Source organism: Protopterus annectens, chromosome 8.part1 (genome assembly GCF_019279795.1).
Source record: "Protopterus annectens isolate FY-2018-M chromosome 8.part1, PAN1.0, whole genome shotgun sequence".
NCBI classification, from domain to species: Eukaryota; Metazoa; Chordata; order Ceratodontiformes; family Protopteridae; genus Protopterus; species Protopterus annectens.
This window is the reverse complement of record NC_056742.1, coordinates 499,478,264-499,501,865: the sequence shown is the minus strand read 5'-3', so window position 1 is coordinate 499,501,865 and position 23,602 is coordinate 499,478,264. Positions and strand designations below refer to the sequence as shown.

Below are 23,602 nucleotides of genomic sequence, written 5' to 3'. Positions count from 1 at the left end.
ACTGTAAATGGTGCCTGCACTTGTCACCATCAAACGTTATACATATTTTGCACTGTGCAACAAAATTCTAGTAGAAACTACAGAGTTATTTTTCATTATTACTAATAGTATTAGTATTATCATTATAAAAAGACATTTTTGCAGTCTTGGTAAATTAGTGTGTTGTCCTTTATGCTATTTTTGCTCTAAAAAAGTAAAGGGAAAACCTCCAGTTCCACGACAGTAATGTATTTTATTTTTAATTTAAGGTGTCATACCTTTTAATTCCACATCTTGTTTACTTTCATTAACTGGTTTATTATTTGGATTTCTTTGTGCGCTTATACTTTGTTTTTGGGGGTGAAGTCATTTTTCTGTTATGTTTTTTTTTGGGGGGGGTGAAGTCATAGACAACACATCATCTTATTTACCTGTGTTTGTTTGCATTCTACAGATAACCAAGTGTCCCTTAATATGACACGGACGTTAGAGCCCGACACGCACAAGATTTATCTGCAACTTGAAGATAACGGAAGCAAAACGCAAACAACCGTTGTCACAGCAACCGTCTGTCAATGCGTTGGACAAGATGTCAATTGTGAATCAAGGATTTTTAATGCTGGTGTTGGCCTGCCTACTATACTGGCAATCCTGGGAGGCATTTTGGCATTGCTAAGTAAGTAAGAATCTGCTGCAAGATGGCAAGAAAATTACTATTTGTCATGGTGTCAGTGGAAGAAAACTTCCTGGTAACATTGCATAAGTCAGAAAATTAGGCAAAATGGTTAATAAACCTTTTCATATGACGTTAAGCAACACGGATACAGACTAATTTCTGTGCACATGAAGAGTACACCTGCAGTTAATGTGAGGAAGTTAATGTTTTTTGTAATCCAGGGGTAGATATTTAGAATTGGTCACAAGGGGGTGTGGAATTCACATCTGAGCTGTTAAGTAAAATGTCTACATTATTTCCTTATTCAGCATCTCCTGCAGTGCTTTCTTTAACATCAGGAGAGACTTTTACAAAGAGGACTTTTAGCAGTGTTACCTATTTATTACACTATCTGCTGAATTTGTCTTTATAGCTATTGCAAGCATTACTGGCCATATTTGTGTCTAAACAAAAAACACAACAGCTAATTAAATCTGGCTAAAAAATAAAAATAGAATGAATCATGTTTGTTTACTTGTTTGTATTTGCTTACCAGGAAAGCTCCACTAGGTCGAGATCCATTTTCAGCAGAGGCCTGGGGAGAAAAGCTCCAAAACAGTAACAGTTTATGTGCAGCATTTTTTTTTAAACATGGACATTGTTTTTTAAAACAGATTACATACTATAAAAAATTATAATTTACAACATTTCAATTTTATGGGTAGCTCAGAAATAGTTTAAGAAAAGTCATTTTTAAAGTGGAAAGAACATTAAGTAAGAAAGTCCTCTTACTGAATACGGGTGATTGTAAGACTAGCAAGAGAAGATGTCAATGTTTGAGGTAAACGGGTATTTTGATACAATATAGTGAAGTTTTACAGAGTGTCAAAAATATGTACTGCTCTGTTAGTGTGGAGGGTAGATGAGTAGTAGAAATTAGTAGCCCCCTAGAGAGGTGACAGCTGAAATAGTACAGAAAGATGAGGCTGTATTTCCCTGTTGTAGATATGAGGAGCAGTTATCTTAGTTTTTTTAGGTAATGAAGAACTAGATTTAGAGTAATAGGACTAACCTGATTTAGGGCAGAATAGAAGAGGCATGGTTCCCTCATGTGGTAATTGTAATTAGGATTTAAATTGTGAGTTAGGGAGTAATAGCAGGGCCATGATTCGTTCACGTGGTAACTGTGGTAAAAATTTAAATACAATTCTGTACAGAGTCTGCATGGGTTTCCTCTGGGAACTCAAGTTTTCTCCCAAATTCCAAAGACGTGCAGTAGGTGGATTGGACACGCTAAATTGGTCATAGGTGTAAGTGTTTATGTGAATATGTGGTGTGGAAGAACCACTGTGGCAGGACTAGCCACCCAGCAGTGTAAACCTTGGTGCTAGATGACTGTTGCTGTTAAACTGACACCCTGACTCCATGTGCAAAAATGGGAAAATGGGGTTGTGGATGGATAGATTTAATTGAATGCATGGCAGTTCTGATAATATTTTAAATTGAGAGTTAGGGAGCAGTAGCAGAGCCATGGTTCCTTCACGTGGAAATTGTGGTAAGGATTGAAATACGTGGTAATTGTGATAAGGATTTAAATACATGGTAATTGTGGTAAGGATATAAATACGTGGTAATTGTGGTAAGGATTTAAATAAGTGGTAATTGTGGTAAGGATTTAAATTGTGAATTGGAGAGCAATAGCAAAGCCATGGTTCCCTCACATGGAAGTTGTGGTAAGGATTTAAATTGTAAGTGCTCAGTGAGCCTCAGTGTTACGTGGCGTTTGTTTTATATTTTTGTAACATAATGAGAGTAGAAGGAGTTTCCAACTGTGTTATGAGATACTGAAGGCAAAGTAAGACACTGTCCTTGGAATGGAGAGCTATGTTAGGTTTGGTAATGATGTGCATTAATTAGGATGATATATAATGACATATGCAGTTTTTTTAATTTTAAGTGAGGCAGTTTTTGTTCCATCCAGTTTAGTGCATTTAGGGGTACACAGTGATATGTTTTATATGGAAGGTTGACTGAAGATTTGGTGACTTTGTTTATTCACTATAGTTTGCTTAGCTGTGATGAGTGGAGGTTTGTACATCTGGAAGAGCTGTATAAGAGATTTGAAAGTAAAAAAGCAGTTGCTAGTGTTTTTCTGCTGATGACAGTAGGTCAGGAAAGGTTTTGTGCTATAAACGAGGCCCAAGTGTTTTTCTTTTTTTTTTAACAGTGACTTGAATGTGTTGCTCAAATTTCAGGTTGTGGCAACCACTGAAACCAACGCCACAAAATAACAAGCGAACAAACCACAACAGCAAACCACCGAAAAGCAAATGAACAAAACATACTATAAAAATCAACCAATGAACTGCAAGCGATAGCTTAAAATCACTAGAAGTTTAGCGCTTTAGCTTTCTCTGGCTGGACATGTACTTCAAACCAAGGAAACCATAATCTCACTACCCATACCACCACTGCTGGTAAAATGGTACACAGCATAGCCAAGGCAAGTAAAGGGGTTTAGTTTTACAATAATTGAAATGTAAAAACAATACAAACAATACATATAAACAAAAATATATAAAATTAAAATATATACATATAAATATGAATAACAAACATATTCATAAAAAGCAGCCCTTCATAAAATGTGAAATATAAATTTATCTAACAGTATACGCAGACTTAATCGACTTAATTTTTCATTAATTAATGCCTGGTGGGGTTGTGGGGTTATATTATTAAGTTGCCTCTCAAAGACAATACAGACAAATAGTTTTTCCTCTTGGATCTCTTCTTCTTCTCAACCAATATAATATGAACTTGAAGAAATGTGTGGCACCTAATTCTTGAATTTCAGGTTGTCATTTGTAATGACATCTATAAAATTTGTTTGTAAAACTAATTCAATTCTAGTTTTCCTAAATGAAGTAATATTGAAAGATGTCCAGTGTGAGTTGTCATAAACAAAGTGTGTACTAGCACAGGAAAGAAGCAGCAAAGGTATTTGATTCTGCACAGCATGTATGATCTGAAAGCAGATGCAGGTAAATAGTGAAGGCATATGGCCCTGCAGATGGTGCAACGATTCTAGAAGAAGCTAGAAAATGTATTGTGGGCAATGGATGGGAGGTATCGGAGCATCTAGTGTAGACATCATGAAAAAAGGTCTTCATTTTTTATATGGATTTTTGATATTCCCAAGGTCACTAGAAGGGGTGAGTGTTATCCATCCCATTTATGTGGCTTATAAAGTACCAGGTGTATAGAGTTAAGGGCCACAAAGCATCTAGCCAATGTGTGTAGACATCATGAAAAGGTCTTGTCATTTGATATGGGATTTTGATATTCCCAGGTCACTAGAAGGGGAAGGTGAGTGTTGTATCCCATTTATGTGGCTTATAAGTGCCAGGTGTATAGAGTTAAGGTGGAGCTGAGTTGTAGGTAAGTAGTGTGGTGAGAATACTGCCAAGTATGCACATTTCAGGAGACTGTGGCAAATCCTAGGTGCATAGAGTGGGAGGGAGGAAGGTGATGATTAATTCCAGATGCATAGAGTTGTGAGAGAGAGAAAAAAGGCAGCATGTGGAAGATGCATGGAGCTTGAGAGAAGGTGGCGTTTGGTCCCAGTTATGGAGGATTGAAGGGGAAAATGTAAATGCTCCAGGTGTATGGAGTGGGGAAGGGAGATGGTAACAGGTTGCATGAAGTGAAAGAGTTGCGGTGAGTCCCAGGTGCATGGAGTTGGGGAGATAGTGAACCTAAGATGCATAAAGTGCAGAGGAAAAACTACTTGGTCTGGTCCCATTTGCATGGAAGATAAAGGCAGGCAGTGATGAGTGTAAGGCAGCATTTAGTGAAAAGGGACTGTGGCATCTCTTACCCAGTGACAAGAGCTGGTGGGAAATATGGCATTTAGTGCCAGATGCATGAGTGCACGACATGTGTGAGGCACCGAGTGCCAGATGCATGAGTGCACGACATGTGTGAGGCACCGAGTGCCAGATGCATGAGTGCACGACATGTGTGAGGCACCGAGTGCCAGATGCATGAGTGCACGACATGTGTGAGGCACCGAGTGCCAGATGCATGAGTGCACGACATGTGTGAGGCACCGAGTGCCAGATGCATAAGTGTTGCATGGAATGAAGGGTAGGAGAAGAGAGTCCTAAAGAGGAGATAAGACTGGAGCAGAATCCCAGGTAAATGCACTTTGCTGTTTTTTTTTTTTTGTTTGTTTTTTGAGGGAGTTATCAATTCTAGGTGCACAGATTGAAGGTTGTGTAAACAAGGCCTAGGGGAAAGGCAAGGAATGGAAGATGCAGTGGAGTCCCCATATATACAAGGTGCTGGAGGTAGAATGTGGAGGGTAGTCCTATTTGAATGAAATGAGCTGGGCATTGCAGGAGATTCCTGGTGATACAATGTGCGTGCGTGGTGTGGTGCAAACAGAAGCATCACCAGTGGATGATATAAGTGAGGAAAACTGTGAGTCCATATGTATAGAGCTGTAGGAAGAGATGAGTCTGTTGTGCAGAGGATAGGGCAGTAGCAAGTCCCAAGTGCAAGGAGTGGATTCAGAGGAGTAAAGTGAAGTCCTGAGCATAATTGTAGGAAGAGGATGGCACCTGATTTTCTAAGGATAATGCAGAGCTTTAAAAAGGAGAATTTGGGGCATTGAGGACACACATAGGATTTCAGAGTTTTACAACATTTGGTGGTTTGCGCAGCAGGAGAACTTGAAGATCTTGAAGAAAGGCAGTAAGTAATTATATGTGAGGGTGAATGTAGACCACTCTTGTCATCTTTGGCAGTAAAGGGAGCATACCTCTCAACCTGGAATCAGTTTGGACAAGGCCCAATAAAACTAGGTACAAATCTGTATGCTGATTAACGTAAAATTTGCATATATAATTAAGTAACCCCATCCACTCCAATGGAATTATGGAATACCAACTTTCAAATGCAAACTGAAGAACAGACAACTAAAATGGCACCAGAGTCGCTCTGCAGCCATTTCAATGTCCCATTACCTGGCTATTTTGCCCCATTTACCATAAACAGTTGTGTGCCTACTGCTTTACCTCTACAATGATTATTTTGATTTGATTTTTACATTTTATAGCACAATGCACAAACACTAATAGATATGTGCCAAACAAAGCAACACTGTCTCACAATGAAAAATGGAGTCTGCATTAAAACTTCTTTGCCCGTGAAACTCGCATTCATTGAAACTGCATTGAAACCCACACCACATCCAAAGAAAATGCATCTGGCCAGTGGTGGTTAAAGATTACCTTTGGGCTGTTTTCAAATCATAGGCCCCTTACACACAAAACAAGAAACATACATGTGTTCTTTGATGCACCTTCCTGACTTTAAATTTTATTCCTTGTATAATACAGCAAACTTGTTAGACTTAAGTTAGAGCACATTTTTAAAATGTATTGTTTGCACATTTTTCCAGTAGGCAATGAAACAAAATGCATGAACCAATAATGACAAAACTGCCCAATTCAGAACATTTCCATCATAAAAGTCTACTTACACACACACACACACACACACACACACACACATTGTATGTAAAAATAGAATGACAGTAGTGTAAGCCATAGACATCGTGCACAGCTTCTCGCTAGAGGACAAAAAAACAGGGGCACATTTTAAACATTGCTTGTATAATTTTGGAAATTTGCTAGAATAAAATGTGTTAGCGCCTTGCATTTCACTGCCAAGTCTTGAACCCAGGACCCTGTGCATTACAGTCACAACAACATACCACTATGCCAAATCAGCAGTTTCTAGAAAGGACAGGAAGACTGAAACTTAAATTGCCATCATTTAGTGAATTCAGTTCTCACTTCTCACCATAGCTCTTGACCTCTTAGCACAAAAAACCTGGACAAAGCCAGTAATGGGGGAATGCATAATTCAGTTCTCACTTCTCGTCATAGCTCTCAACGTCTTAGAACAAAAAACCTGGACAAAGCCAATAATGGGGGTATACAGCACCAAAATAGGGACACATTTCAAATACTGATTTTATAAACTTAGAAAATTGCTAGAATAAAAGGTTTTGTATTACCATTTATTTTCTGAAGAATATGAAGTCTGAAATTCAAATGACTGTCATTATTTAGTGAATTCAATTCTTCACTGATTTGCAACAAAAATCCTGAAAACCACTGATTTAATGAGGAATAGAGCAAAAATAAGACATAAATTCACAAGTGGTGGTGGCTAGGGCTAGGCTCTTTTTACCAGTACCCAAGGTACAGGGTTTGAGCCGGAGTACCTCTAGCCACCAAGTGTACTGAGTTGGGTCACACACACACACACACACACACACACACACACACACACACACACACACACAGACACACACACACACACACAGACACACACAGACACACACAGACACACACAGACACACTCTTTCTCTCTCTTTTGCTTTTTTCACTACAGGAGATACATATTCAAGATGAACTGGTGAGTCAGTGACTTCCTTTATTTACAGCTAGATCAGCAGAGAGGCACCCTATTTATCCCATTGTCCCATTGATTTAGGGTTTATACAAATAGGTCTGACGATTTCTACAGTATATCTGATAAGTCCTTTCCCATGAGTTGGTTCTTTATTGCTCACAACAATTTCCAGGAAGTAATTCTTAAGGTGTTTTTTCTCTACTTCCCTTTCACTCACTTTGATCTGTCACCTTGCTTTCCCCAGTCATATAATCTTTTTTTTTCAATTTCATTGCCTTGACACAGCTTGACTTACTCCTCATCAGTACTGTTAGTAATTCATCATGGTAGCAGATGCTTATTTGTTCACTGCTGTGCACTTTGCTGGTAATGGGGCTCTTTGTGCGAAGTATTCTGTTTGGGGTCATCAATAGTCACTAGCATCACATCTGTTTGTCAGTGTACAGACACACACACAGACACACACACAGACACACACACACACAGACACACACACACACAGACACACACACACACAGACACACACACACACACACACACACAGACACACACACACAGACACACACACACAGACACACACACAGACACACACACAGACACACTTTGGCTCCAAAGCAGCTGAAAGCAGTTGTTTCTTTCCATTCCATGCTTCCCATGAGCAAATGCAGCAGAAATACCTTTCACAACAGAAAAAACTACCTGAAAGCTTCAAAACTTGTATTTAAAACACAATTAAAAACACAGGAATGAGCGCTTTCTGGACTAAGCCCTTCTTCAGATGCAAAACTCAAATGAAACTGCAGTTTTTATATAGCTCTTCAGTTAACATTCAGTACCACACCGTCCTTTTCTATAGTGCAGGTCTTAAAGGTATAACCCTATTTAAACCTGGGGTTTTGTATGCTGCTAGCTCAATGATCCATTTAGTTTTATTCAGCTCTGTCTCAATCAGATCACCCCCCCTTTTGTTTTTATTTACACATTGTATAACCATAAACTTTAAACTTATGATTTTCATATTTAGAAATGTGCTGGAAAAGTGCTTTATGTTCATGTTTTAATCTTACAGAGGACAAATGGTTCTTTCATGTACCTGTACATTGTGTAAAATTGTTCCTACTTTTTTCCGTCTTCCCTTCATGACATAATAAATCCTTCAGATTTTTATTTCTTCTAAAGCCAAAAACTGTTTTTTCTTTCATCTGCCATAGAACACATACTATCACAAGTAGCTAACTTTAAGCTTGATAACATTAAGCTGATAAGTGAGCTGCTTAAAATAGTGTTAGAAAATAAAATATTTATGTGTCAAGGTGCATGTTATCTCCAGAAGCAGGGAGTGGGTATGGGCACCCCCGTGCAAACACTTACACAAATTTACTGTTGGCTTACTAGGAGAATTAAGTCATATATGGAGGACAACATCCATGGAAGGAACAGTTTTTTTTGTTATTGGGGGGGGTGTGGATTTACAAAAATTAGTGTACTATTTGGAATCTATGACCACTTTCCTTAGATTCACTATGTAGTATTCCAATAAAGCTTTGGACTTTTTGGATGTAAAATTGCCGAGGGATGAGAATGGAGTATTGGATACGACCTTATTCAGAAAAAAACTGTTAGAAGAACAGCATCCTATCTTATGACAGCATGCATCCAAGGTATACCGTACAATGGTATAATAAGGAGGCAGGGTGATATGTACACATTCTATATTATGACAGCATGCATCCAAGGTCATACGTACAATGGTATAATAAGAGGGCAGGGTGATATGTACAGCATGCTATCTTATGACAGCGTGTATCCAAGGTATACGTTCAATGGTATAATAAGGGGGACGGGTGATATGTACAGCATGCTATTGTATGACAGCATGTATCTAAAGTATACATTCAGTGGTATAATAACAGGGCAGGGTGATATGTACAGCATGCTACCTTATGACAGCATGTATCCAAGGTTTACGTACAATGGTATAATAATGTGATATGTACAGCATGCTGTCTTATGACAGCATGTATCCAAGGCATACATTCAGTGGTATAATAACAGACAGGGCAGGGTGATATGTACAGCATGCTGCCTTATGACAGCGTCTATCCAAGGTATACGTACAATGGTATAATAAGGGGACAGGGTGATATGTACAGCATGCTGTCTTATGATATCATGCATCCAGGGTATACATACAATAGTATAATAAGAGGGCAGGGAGATATTTACAGCATGTTGTCTTATGACAGCGTGTATCCAAGGTATACGTACAATGGTATAATAAGAGGGCAGGGTGATATGTACAGCATGCTACCTTATGACAGCGTGTATCCAAAGTATGCATTCAATAGTATAATAGGGCAGGGTAATATGTACAGCATGCTATCTTATGACAGCATGCATCCAAGGTATACCGTACAATGGTATAATAAGGGGGCAGGGTGATATATACACATGCTATATTATGACAGCATGCATCCAAGGTCATACGTACAATGGTATAATAAGAGGGCAGGGTGATATGTACAGCATGCTATCTTATGACAGCGTGTATCCAAGGTATACGTTCAATGGTATAATAAGGGGGACGGGTGATATGTACAGCATGCTATTGTATGACAGCATGCATCTAAAGTATACATTCAGTGGTATAATAACAGGGCAGGGTGATATGTACAGCATGCCATCTTATGACAGCATGCATCCAAGGTATACGTTCCATGGTATAATAAGGGGCAGGGTGATATGTACAGCATGCTACCTTATGACAGCATGTATCCAAGGTTTACGTACAATGGTATAATAATGCGATATGTACAGCATGCTGTCTTATGACAGCATGTATCCAAGGCATACATTCAGTGGTATAATAACAGGGCAGGGTGATATGTACAGCATGCTGCCTTATGACAGCGTCTATCCAAGGTAAACGTACAATGGTATAATAAGGGGACAGGGTGATATGTACAGCATGCTGTCTTATGACATCATGCATCCAGGGTATACATACAATAGTATAATAAGAGGGCAGGGAGATATTTACAGCATGTTGTCTTATGACAGCTTGTATCCAAGGTATACGTACAATGGTATAATAAGAGGGCAGGGTGATATGTCCAGCATGCTACCTTATGACAGCGTGTATCCAAAGTATGCATTCAATAGTATAATAGGGCAGGGTAATATGTACAGCATGCTATCTTATGACAGCATGCATCCAAGGTATACATTCAGTGGTATAATAAGGGGGCAGGGTGATATGTACAGCATGCTATCTTATGACAGCATGAATCCAAGGTATACGCACAATGGTATAATAAGAGGGCAGGGTGATTTGTACAGCATGCTATCTTATGACAACATGTATCATCCGGGGCAGGCAAGTATATGGCGTATGCTATCTATCTAATGACGCAATCAAGGTAGGCGACACAACAATAATAATAAGGGGGCAGGGTGATATGTACAGCATGCTATCTTATGACAGCATGCATCCAAGGTATACATTCAATGGTATAATAAGGGGGCAGGGTGATATGTACAGCATGCTGTCTTATGACAGCATGCATCCAAGGTATGCATACAATGGTATAATAAGGGGGCAGGGTGATATGTACAGCATGCTATCTTATGACAGCATGCATCTAAGGTATACATTCAATGGTATAATAAGGGGGCAGGGTGATATGTACAGAATGCTATGTTATGACAGCATGCATCCAAGATATACATTTATTTATTTTTTTATTACATTTGTTGACCGGGAGTGTCCGACTGGATGTAGGTCCATTTTCAGCGGAGGCCCGGGGAGAAAAGCTCCACAGTTAAAATAAACAGACAGTAGTTACATTGGATTACATTCGGTGGTATAATAAGGGGGCAGGGTGATATGTACAGCATGCTACCTTATGACAGCGTGTATCCAAGGTATACATTCAATGGTATAATAAGGGGGCAGGGTGATATGTACAGCATGCTATCTTATGACAACATGCATCAAAGGTATACGTACAATAGTATAATAAGGAGGCCGGGTGATATGTACAGCATGCTGTCTTATGACATCATGCATCCAAGGTATACATTAAATGGTATAATAAGAGGCCAGGGTGATATGTACAACATGCTACCTTATGATGGCTTGTATCCAAGGTATACATTCAGTGGTATAATACGGCAGGGTGATATGTACAGCATGCTATCTTATGACAGCATGCATCCAAGGTATATGTTCAGTGGTATAATAAGGGGGCAGGGTGATATGTACAGCATGCTACTTTGACTGCATGTATGCAAGGTATACATATAATGGTGTAATAAGAGGGCAGGGTAATATGTACAGCATGCTTTCTTATGACAGCTTGTATCCAAGGTATACGTACAATGGTATAATAAGGGGGCAGGGTGATATGTACTGCATGCTATCTTATGACAGCATGTATCCAAGGTATTACATTCAGTGGTCTAATAACAGGGCAGGTTGATATGTACAGTGTGCTATCGTATGACAGCATGCATCCATACAATGAGATAATAAGAGGGCAGGGTGATTTGTACAGCATGCTATCTTTTGACAACATGCATCCAAGATATCCGTACAATGGTATAAGGGGGCAGTGTGATATGTACAGCATGCTATCTTATGACAACATGCATCCAAGATATATGTACAATGGTATAATAGCATGCTATCTTATAACAGCATGCATCCAAGGTATACATACAATGGTATAATAAGGGGGCAGGATGATATGTACAGCATGCTATCGTATAACAGCATGCATCCAAGGTATATGTACAATGGTATAATAAGAGGGCATGGTGATATGTACACCATGCTATCTTATGACAGCGAGTATCCAAGGTATACATACAATGGTATAATAAAGGGACAGGGTGATATGTACAGCATGCTATCTTATGACAGCATGCATCCAAAGTATACGTACAATGGTGTAATAAGAGGGCAGGTTGATAGAATTTCACGTATATATACGCAGGATATACATTTTGAACAAGAAATAGACAAGTTAGAGAGTAACCTCTGTCAAAGGGGATACAATGAAAATAGTTAAAGATGCTATTACTAAGAGTAAACAGTACAGAAGTAATAGGTCTAGGCCTTGATTCTCCCATAGACAACAGGATGGAACACCTGTTCAGTCTAGAGCCTCACAGATAATGTAAGGCTAATGTTAACATACAGTAATAACAGGGGGAATATGTGATGTAATAAAACAGAACTGGAATGTTTTGCTGACGTATGAAAAAACAGTCAAGCTAGTGGGAGAAAAAACGTTTTTTGGCTTTAGAAGAAATAAAAATCTGAAGGATTTATTATGTCATGAAGGGAAGACAGAAAAAAAGAACAATTTTACACAAAGTACAGGGACACGCAAGTGCACCATTTGCAAAGCATGTGACTACATTGTGGCGGCATAATCCTATGTACCCCCTGTATCAGGAAAACAATGTTGTCTTGATGTGTATGCAGATTGTAAAACAAAGAATGTTGTTTACCTGTCTGTCTGTCTGTCAGGACTGCAGCTCATTCTATGTAGGAAAAACTAACTGCATGCCAAAAAACAGAATGTTGAACCATTTGTCCTCTGTAAGATTAAAACATGAACATAAAGCACTTTTCCAGCACATTTCTAAATATGAAAATCATAAGTTTAAAGTTTATGGTTATACAATGTGTAAACAAAAACAAAAGGGGAGGTGATCTGATTGAGACAGAGCTGAGTAAAACTAAATGGATCATTGAGCTAGCGGCATACAAAACCCCAGGTTTAAAAAGGGTTACACCTTTAAGACCTGCACTATAGAAAAGGACGGTGTGGTACTGAATGTTAACTGAAGAGCTACATAAAAACTGCAGTTTCATTTGAGTTTTGTATCTGAAGAAGGGCTTGGTCCCGAAAGCGCTCATTCCTTTGTTTTAAATAAAAGTTTTGAAGCTGTTCAGCGTGGTGGCCAGTACCTGCTTTTTTCTTCTTTCCTTTGGCATCTTTATGGGCAGGCAGCCTTTGGTGGAGTCTCTACGGTTCTTTTTGGTTTGAATTTGCAGAACTGTAAGCTTCAGTTTTGGTACTATGCAGGTAAATTGATGAATATAACTGATGGTCTAAGTAGGGCATGCTTCCAAGAATGTAATGATTCGCTGTAGAAAAATCTGTAAATTTTGCAGATTATGTTACAGTTGCCTGTGTCTGCTGAGAAGGTAGAAATGCTAACAAATCTATACAATAAAAAAACAAGGAAACTCTTAGGAGACATACTTAAGAATCGAAAGCCAGAGAATGGCAACTCATTCGATCCTGACATTGGACTATGCTTTCCATAGCCTTTTTGTGTTCAAAGTCTCATGTTTAATGGCAGAATTATTATTCTTACTTGGTTTCTGTGTTTTACATAAAATCTGTGAGTCCCATATAATCAAAAAGAAATGACACATGAAATATTAGATCCTCTTTGGAAAAAAGTAGGAATAAATCTGGTTCACTATAAAGATGCCCGTTGTCATCTTTGTAGTCTTCCGAACACGGTGTAGTACAGCGCTACCAGTCTAGTAGTCTTTGTGTCGTTACAATACTGAAATCGATTTTTGCTAGACATGGTAAACCAGTTGCATCAGGCAGAGGTTCGCAATGCAGTACACAAGAATTCCATACTTTTGTGAAAGAGTAGGAAGCCTAGTAATTACCTTTGAACCTATAACTTAAGCTTAGCACCTCAAGTCCCAAGTATTTACAGAGCAGTGGGTAAGTAGAACATATGGTCCACACTATCAAAAATCTTAAGCAAATGTGACATTTCTGAAAATTAAATTATAATCTTTTGATTCATGAATACAAAAATATGCCTTTACATGCTGTAGGATATTAACTGACGCAGTTGTAAATGTGAAAACATTTTCTTTTTCATTGTAGTGTACATACTGTGTACATAATACCGCAGCTTTTGCCTTCTGTATTTGTCAATTTGAAACGTTTTGTCACATCTTTGCAATATATTTTTCAGTTACAGACTCCTATAGCCTGCATTAAAAAGGGCCAGACCCAGCTATGCTCTTCAGTGGACCCAATCAGTAACTTTCTTCTCTTCAACCTGGGCTGTACTTGATGTTCTTACAGTTTGTGCTGCGTGTAAACTTTTGCAGTAATGTTTTCTTGTATCCATTTATGGCTTAGATCAAGGCTGTCCAAAGAAAGCCACCAATCAGTGGTGAACAGGAACTTATACCTCCTCTGGAATGCTGCACAAATCTCTGCAGATACCATCTCACAACAAACGGAGATGGTGTCTGCAGAATTTTGTACAGCATTCTAGAGGAGTAAGCTCCCTGCACACCTAAAGGACCCTTTAGTTTCAGCCTTCCGTAACATTTTGTAGTACATTTACTGCAAGGCCTACTTCCACTTATTGATGAAAGCCTATAAAATGGTCCCAGAAAGAAAACAAATTGCAAGGAAAACAGAAAGTTACTCCTCCCCTGGAATGCTGAACAAAACTCTGCAGACACCATCTCCCCACAAATACCAAGGCTGTCTAACGAAAGCCAACAATCAGTAGTGACTTGTATTTCAGCACACTTAGATTTCTTGCTGCCATTCAGGGCATGGATAATAACTCACCAGGAGTGCAGCTTCATAGTAAAACTGAAACCTCTGCTGGACCCTACTAAAGGTTATGACAGCTAGTCAGGGCACTGACGACATGGTATTATGTGAGGACATAGAAGAAGAAAGAAGCCTTGGGGACTAAATGGAAAATTTAAGTTGATTGGATGATGATTTAGCACTTTTTCCTCTTTCTGTTTGTATCCCAAAATGCAGCCTGGCTCTGGCTTACTAATGTGCGCTCTCTATTCTCTGTCTAGTTCTGCTGCTGGTACTACTGTTGTTTGCAAGGAGAAAGAAGACCAAGAAGGAGCCATTGCTTCCTGAAGATGACACTCGAGACAATGTTTTTTACTATGATGAGGAGGGCGGTGGAGAGGAAGACCAGGTAGGTTCCGTCATTGCTCTTGTGAATTTTCTATAAGATTTCTGTAGAGGTTTTAGTGTCTCTACACAGTATAGACTTTGCTTTTTCTTACTTGTAGTACTTGGAGGACTGTGGATTTCAGCTGTGCATTAGACACCCTTTGTATTATTGTCTTGTAGTACAGAGTGACCTCAACAAGATACTTAATGTTGTCATTTTCATTTGTTCTTCAACAAATGTGTTCGGATCCAACTCGGCCACATTCTACAGATTCCGAATCCATTACCCATAATATCCCTGACCATTCCCAAACCTCGGATCTCATTTGCCGACCTTTCAAGATGGTCAGGGTTGTGATTTCTCAAGTTCCTTTGGGGTTTAGTTAACATTTTATCTCTTTTTCATGCTTCTTTTATGTGTGTGTGTGTGTGTGTGTGTGTGTGTGTGTGTGTGTGTGTGTGTGTGTGTGTTTGTGTACCCACCTCACCCACATCACCTTTCTGGTAACCTCTCTTTTATTACCATTGTTGGTAAAATTGCCTTTTCATTCTCCCTTATACCTGCTGGTATATTTTTCTTGAATACCATTGTCGGTAGTCTTTATTTTCTCTTTTCTGTTCTTTCTACTTAAAAAAAAAAAAAAAAAATCGTCTCTTTTTGTACTTTAGAGTAGATTTTTCCTGTATTCTGGTATGGTGGATAAACCTACTGGCTTTAAGAAATGCACTTCCTGTATGCATAAGATCCCCAATTTTGATGCCCACAGGGAATGAGTGTATTGTTTAGGCCCAGTACATTTAGAAACTCCATGTGCTATTTATGCGGCCTTCGATGCTAGAACCATTAGTGATCAGAGGAACAAGCTTATTTTAAAAAGTCTTCTCCCTGCTACACCTTCCTCCTTGGGTACTTCTTCAGGGGCTTAAACCCCCTTTCAGAAATCCAAGGAGCCCAGAGATCACTGTAAGTGCTCTCCTGCCCAGACTCCTCCACAAACATCTTCCTCCAAACCTCCTAAAAATGTTCCATAATTATCAGATCCAGAACAGTCTACAGCTCGATCTCCTTGAATCTGTGTTCCTAGATTCTCCCTGGAAATGGTGTCTCCAAGGCTGAGGTCCCCCTTTCTACAAGAAACCCCTAAAAAGTCCTCTAGGCCACCCTCCACATCCTTTTTCTTTAGGTCCTCTCATAAGTCTGTCCAAAGCGGAGGTGGCTAGGATGATGAGAAACTTCCTCAGAACACAGATCCAGACTGGGGTTTTGCCAGCTCTGTTCCCCCCACCAGATCCTGGAGCCGTCAAGCTACTTTCCTACCAGTTATTACTCCTTCACCAATCTGACCACCTGTTTTGTAGCTGATGGATCCGAAGGGTCTGGGAGTTCATACACTGGATCTGAAATTTCTCCCTGCTTCAACTCCAGCTACTTCCTTGACCTGACTGGCTCTGACTCCATTGGAGCAGAAGGGCTGCTGAAGTGTCAGCTTCAGGTCCGAGGGGTTGACTTTGACTCTGACTCTGAAGTTTTTGGAGCCATTGCTTCTTCTCAGTGCCTCAACGCTTGATAGCTCAGCTCCAGATCCTCCCTTGGAGTCAGGGAGTTGTAGGGGCTTGGGGATTGCCTGATTGTCCTTGGCTTCTCTGGGTCCTGCCTTCAAGGTGGTGGAGAGGGTACTCTCTCAGCCGAGAGTAGTGTTGACTCTCCCTTCTTTGGATCCATACCCTATTCCTTTTCTGGATCCTGTGTCTGTGCCTTCACATCTTACACATCAGGGACAGCCAATCCAGAACAGCTTCCAAACAGCTCCATCGATAGTGCTCCCCCGGTCTATTCCGATACCACCCCAGAACATCCCACTGAGGAGGTCCCTTGTAAGAAAATGTGCAAGAGGAGGCACATGGATTCCCCACAAGAATATCTCACAGAAGACACTTAACTTTTTTGAGGGGGAAGGGGTCCCCCAGATCACCACTGGAAGATGTCTCATTTGGAGACATCCTAGAGATCCTTCATCAGAAAGGTGGTTGGTCTTCCAAAGCTCCTTCCCAGGAGGAGTCTGTGTTTTTGGAAGCCTTCAGTTCTGGCCCATCTACATCTTGGGTTAACCCACCTGTGGATAGGATTATAGTCCTTGTCTCCCACAGGGATGGAAGGAACCAGACTCTATGGAACCTATTCCTAAACAGCCAAATAGAATTTCAAGTTCCCTGACAGATGGACTACACTGGATGAAAGGGATTTCCATAGATGCCATAGTTGTTGCAGTAGCAGCCACCAAAAAGGAGCTGGTGGAACAGAGCTCCACTGTTCACCCCCCTAACAGAAAGTCTAGGGCTTTGGACAGGTTTGGGATGTTTATGCGTCAGTGACTTTCACATTGTGATTTCTGAACTACCTGGCACTTTTCACCAGACTACAGAGGGGCGTAATAAAGGAACTCTATAATTCTGCCCCAGGGACTATGACTGCAGAGGAACTGAAATCTTCTCCCTTATGAGTAGCCACCCTATAATCAGTTGCAAACACATCAATGAGATTGATCTCACATGCCACAGAAGGTACCTCAAGGGCAGCTGGTTTAGCCATAAGGAGACATACCTGGATGTGGTTGTACAACATTATGGGAGCCTTCAAGGCATCATTCATCAATGCTCCCTTTGATGGATATTCCTGTGTGGGAAAACGGTGAGAGAGAGAGAGAGGCCCTCTTCCAGAGTGAACAGGATGGACCTTGTCTGCCATTGGAATTCACTTTTCTATCCCACAGAGACCCTTCTCCAGGAACCAGCAGAATGGTAAGAAAATGTGGTTCAAGAAGTCTCGAGGTCTATTCCAGGAGTTATGTGGAGACTTTTCACCCAGAGGTAGAGGAGGAAATAATTATAATGGTAGACGTTGCCCAAATGTTAGAGGGAGTCCACAGAATCAAAGAACTTGATATTCTTTCTGGGACAAGTCCTTCCAGTGTTCCTGAAAGGTTGCCTGACTGTCCCTCCCGGAGGCAGTCGGGAGAAATGCTTATCATTGCACCAAGATGCCTGGCTAGCCATCACAAATGATCTTTGGGTGCAAAGGATCATATCGAGAGGATATTTCATTCCCTTTTTACAAATCCTGTTAAAGCAAAAGAAAATTTTCCTTAATGTTACACCCAATCAGAGGGAGCTAGCAGTTCAAGAAATTGCAAAGTTGCTACACAAGAGTCCTCCAGGAGGTCACAGCAAACCAAACAGGGTCTGGAATTTACTCAGGGTTCTTTATAGTGACAAAAAAAGGCAGGGGACCTGAGACCAGTTTTGGATCCAAGTTATCTGAACCAGTTTGTAAAGAATTCCACATTCCAGATGGTCACATTTGAGTCCATTTTGCCCTTCAGAAAGATGACTGGATGTGCTCAATCGATCTTCAAGATGCCTACTATTACATCAAAATGAACAGGTGCCCTCAAAGGTATCTGCACTTCTGGCTGGGAGACAGTCATTACCAGTTCAGAGCCCTGTCCTTTGGTCTCACCACAGCCGCCAGGGTGTTCACCAAATGCATGGTAGTGGTAGCAGTTCACCTCAGACTGCTTGGATTCAGAATGTTACCCTATTTAGATGACTGGTTCCTTACCACACCAAGCAGGCATCTACTAATAAAAGCCAGAGATTATTTTCTTCATCTGGTACTCACTGGGGAATACCATCAACATGAGCAAATATCATCTTCAAGCAGTTCAAGTAACAGACTTCTTAGGGGCTCACCTAGACACAGTCAGTTGTTTAGCCTTTCTAATTCTGAGCAGAACTTTTAAACTGAGGGCTCATGTCAAGCACTTGCTTTCCACTCCAACACCAATAGGTTCAAAGGTGTGTACTAGGCTAATGGCCCTGGAGCCTTTACAAGTCTAGCCCAAACAAATTGCTCCAGGCACTGTGCCACCTGATGTTAGTTCACAGTGCACTTATCCAGTAGGGCAACCGGAGTGATTCCTGGGGTGAATTTTGTTACCCATCCACTCGTCAAGATTTCTCTTGAATAGGGCCAGTGAGGTGCTCTGCTTGACATGAATGGGAAGCTTATTCCAGAGTATGGGCATTCTTTGGGAAATTAACCTGTTCCTCCAGCATGTTCTGTTAATTGTGGTAATGAGGTTGTGATCTCTGGAGCATGTGGCATGGGGGAATTGGGATTTCTTTAGGTGTAGCATTTCAAGTAGGGTGGAGTCGGACATGGCTTTGTAAGTCAAGCAGAGGTCACCTCTAAGTAGACGATAAGAGCTTGAGAACAGCTGACGTTTCTTGAGTCTGTCCATGTAGGACATGTGTTTAAGACCTAGGATCCTTTTTGTGAGGTACTTTTGTGGCCTCTCCAGCTGTTGTAGGTGTCTGGTCAGGTACATGCCAAATGGGGTGTTATATTCGATGATTGGTCTAATGAGGGATGAGTAGAGAGGGAGGATGACCTCTTTCTTCCTGGATGTGAAACCTTTGGTTATAAGATGTGTCACATAGAAGGACTTTCTGACCACAGTGGCAATGTGGTGGCCGAATGTGAGGTGGCTGTCGACCTGGGTGCCCAGATCTCTTATGGCCTCTTCAGTATTCAGTGGGCTCCCATCAACATGGTAATTCATGGGTACTAAGTTTTTTCCAAAGGGGATGATGACGCATTTTTTGGCATTAAGCTTCAGGCCATGGTTCCGACAACAGTCATTGGTCTCAGAAAAGCCCTTTTGTAGTATGTCTTCATCACTTGGGGAGTTGATAATGACTCCTAGCATGCAGTCGTCAGCGGACTTGGTCAGCCAGAGTCCTTCTGTGTTGGCCTAGTAGATGCCAAACAGGAGAGGTGACTGGTCGGCAGTCTGACTTGGAATCCGCAACTTTCATTCTGCAGGTACTGTCTGTGAGCCAATTTGCAACCCACGTAGTGATGTAAGGATTGATGCCTAGTTTGGTGAGTTTATCAATGATACTTGAGTGGGGAATGGTATCAAAGGCCTTGGCCAGGTCAAGGTAGGCTATTTGCACTGCCTTACCCTCATCCACAGCCATGGTGACTGCCTCGAAGAACTCAACCCGGCTCAGCAGGCAGGATATTCCCTTGTCAAAGCCAAACTGTGTGGGGTCAAGAGTTTGGAGATTGCCTATATCTTTAAGAAGGTCCATGATGATGTGCTCCATAGCTTTGCATGCCAGACTAGTCAGGCTAATGGGGCGATGGTTACCAGGATCTGTAGTTGCTCCCCCTTTATGGAGTGGGATGGCTGTAGCAGTGCACCATTCATTAGGGGCATAGCCTGAGGTAAGGCTGTGATTGAACAGGGCACACATATGTGGTGCCAGTTCATTTTGTAGCACACGTAGGATGCAGCCATGGATATTATCAGGTCCCATGGATGCTGTATTCTTGGCTTTGGACAATGCAGCTTTTACCTGTGCCACAGAAATGGTGGGTACCAGGCTTTCTTCTGGTATTGTGATAAGGCCCTTGGGGGGGTAAAGTTGGCACTCAATCTGTCAGCCAGTATTTTGGCTATATCTGTTGGCTCAGTATAGGACGTGCCATTGTGCAATAACTCAAGAGCAAATCTGGGTATTGCCTTGGAGGTTTTTGATATGGCTATAGAAGGCGTTGTGGTTGTTTTTGGTGTCTGTCACAATTCTGCCTTCATAGCTGGCTTTAGAGGATTTGATAAGGGATCTCAGCTTTTTGTTGTGACTGATAAGGGAGGTTTTCCAGTCTTGAGACTTTATTTTTTCTGCAACAGTTTCTTCCTCTTGTTGTAGAGTTTGATGGCTGAGGACCAGTTAGATTGCCTTCCTTTTTTTGGAGGAGAGCGTCTTAGTTCTATTTGGTATGGCAAGGTCCACACATTTGTGTATGTGCTCATACAGTGCATTGGTGTATGATTCTGCAGTCATGCAGCTATTTTCCATTGGCATGGGTGCTGAGAAGTTAGCCACCTCTATTTTTAATAGCTCAAAGTCAGCTTTAGAGAAGGTTTACAAGGTGGTCTCCATAGCAGGGGTTGTAGGTGAGAAGGAGATTTCGATGGTGATCAGTTTGTGGTCGGATTTAACCAGGGAGGAATTAACTACAGGTGTGGAGCAATGGTCTGTCATGTTGATGATAACCAGGTTGAGGATGTTGCTTCCTCTAGTGGGGGTCAAAATGAGCTGGTCCAGGGCAATGGAATTGATAAATTCCAGAAAGCATTGGGCATGTACATTGGTACTTGAATAGTTTTCCCAGTGGATGGAAGGGTAGTTGAAGTCGCCCAGTATGAAAGTATTGGGTTGGACCTTGATAAGTCCCCAGGGTGCTTAGGTACTTGGAGTGAGAGTCTAGGGACAGGTTTGGGATTCTTTAGCAAGCTATGACTTGTATTGCCATCTTACCCAGTGTTGTACCTGAAGTATTTCTGATGCATTTTGCTGGGCTACCAGTCTAGAGGTGTGCGTATCCTTTGAGAATATGGAGACACCACTGCCCTTGGAGCTTCCGGACATATTCTGGGGCCAAAAAGTATGGTATGAGTTGTAGCCTGGGAGTGCAGGGGTGCTTTTTGCCTCTTTAAACCAGGTTTCTGTTACAACACAGATGTCAGCATTCTCCATTTTGAAGAGAGCTTCGAGCAAGTGCATCTTGAGATTTAGATTTCTAGCATTGAGCAGCATGACCCTCAGATTGCATTTGTTTGTAGCTGTTATGCTGGGATTTTGGTCTTTGGAACATTTCCTAAAAAGGCACTATAGGAATGGTAAGAGCCTTAGCCAGTACCTGGAATCCCAGGGTTGACAGATGCAGGCCATCTCTGGCAAAGCATAGAGGTCTGTCGATCATGTCATCCCAGGCAGACAGATACTGGATCCCCCTTAGAATGACACCAGAAACAATCATTTTCTGCTCATACTGTGGTATCATTCTGGGTGCCGGTAGAATATTGCTCAGGGCTAGGGTCATACATGCCTGAGCCACATAATCTGAGAGTTCCATCACATCTCTTTTCATGTAGTCCAGGGAGGTACATCTGTGGTCATTCACACCCACATGGACAATGACTGAGTCATATTTGTACTTGTGAAGTGACCTGAGTGCGTGTGTTATGTGGCATATCCTGGCACCTGACAAGACAACTGTCACCTTCTCTTTGTTCAACCTAGTGAGTGGGACATCAGTGTGCCTCACAATTGAGTCTCCTATCAGTGCATTGGACAAAGTGTTTTGCCTTAAGAGCTTAGGTTGAGGGGCACACTGTGGTGGTGAGCTATGTTCTGGGGTTGGTGGTGTGCTGTGGTGGTGGAGTGCATTTCTGTCTCAGGTGTCTCTGTTGTTTGGGTAAGTTTTTGAGAGCCTCTGTGAAGGTGGATGTATGGTTTGTGTTTCTGGTTTGTGTTTCTATGTGTGGGTTGTGATGATTGGTGTTTTAGAGAGCAGTGTGTTCTACATAGTGAGTTGCAGATGTTAGTCTTCTCCTCTTGACCAGCTAGTCTGGTCTTGGTTGGAGTGTGCACTACTTCCAGTTTGGTGATGCAAGTGCATCTTTCACATGTATGAGTGCTGGGAGGTAAGAGGACTGGGTTGTCTATGTACGTTAGACAGTTGCCACACTGTCTCAGAATGCCCAAGTGCAACAGGTTAGCAGGAGAAAGCACAGAAAATTGCCCTACGATCATACCAGGAGGGGTGGTCATAACTAATAAGTATTGGTCCTCTTACTGCTGAAGCTCTGGATGCTGCGGACCTGTATTTAGACTATGCTACTTAATTTTAATGTTAAGAACTCAGTAAGAAAACACTCACAATGAAGCACAGATTAATCACTTATAGTCAAAACAATTGCAGTCTCAGTATGAAAACACAGTTAAACAGCAATGAAATGCAGTTGAGCAGTAATGAATTGCAGTAGATAGCAGTAGATAGCAATGAGATGTAGTTAATCAGTCGATTGCTTTGAAACAATAGCTTACAAATCACAACAGTAACAGACAGCACTAATAAAGCAGCGATTCAGTAGAATACTGTCATCAATTTAGTGAGACTACTACCAAGCAGTAATAAATATGGCAAACACCAAAATGAAGTAGAAAGAGGTACAGTTTTTGTAGTAGAAAGTGAATAGACAGAAAATGATAATTCAAGGTTCGGAAGCTAAAGGGGTGGGCCTTTACTAAGTTCCAACTATAAACAGAATGAGCTGATGTAATGTGACTGGGGCGAGTGTCCAGTATCAACTTTATACCAGAGGTGGGCAACTCAAAGCCACCAAGATTTAACACCACCACCACCACAACAACAACTGCGCGGGTGGGTGGGACAAAAAAACAGTTGTACAGATTACGGAGATATGTAGTAAAACAAAAGTGCAGAAAACAATTGAAAATAAACACTTATCTTTTTCCAGTCTCTCAGCAGCTATGATCAGCTTGAGCAACAAGTGTAACTAGTTTAAAACACTGGCTATTAAACGCAGAGCAACAGAAACCATCCCAATTATCCAAA

General features: G+C 41.1%; 1 protein-coding gene across 1 annotated transcript in view; it reads left to right on the top strand.

Moving 5' to 3' along the window:
* Positions 1 to 23,602, top strand: part of LOC122810420 (B-cadherin-like) — a 494,197-nt gene that overhangs the window by 430,949 nt on the left and 39,646 nt on the right. The window contains exons 8-9 of the mRNA XM_044082032.1: positions 434 to 655; positions 15,003 to 15,130. Of these exons, the coding sequence (XP_043937967.1) occupies positions 434 to 655; positions 15,003 to 15,130 (350 nt within the window). The remainder of the gene's footprint in view (positions 1 to 433; positions 656 to 15,002; positions 15,131 to 23,602) is intronic.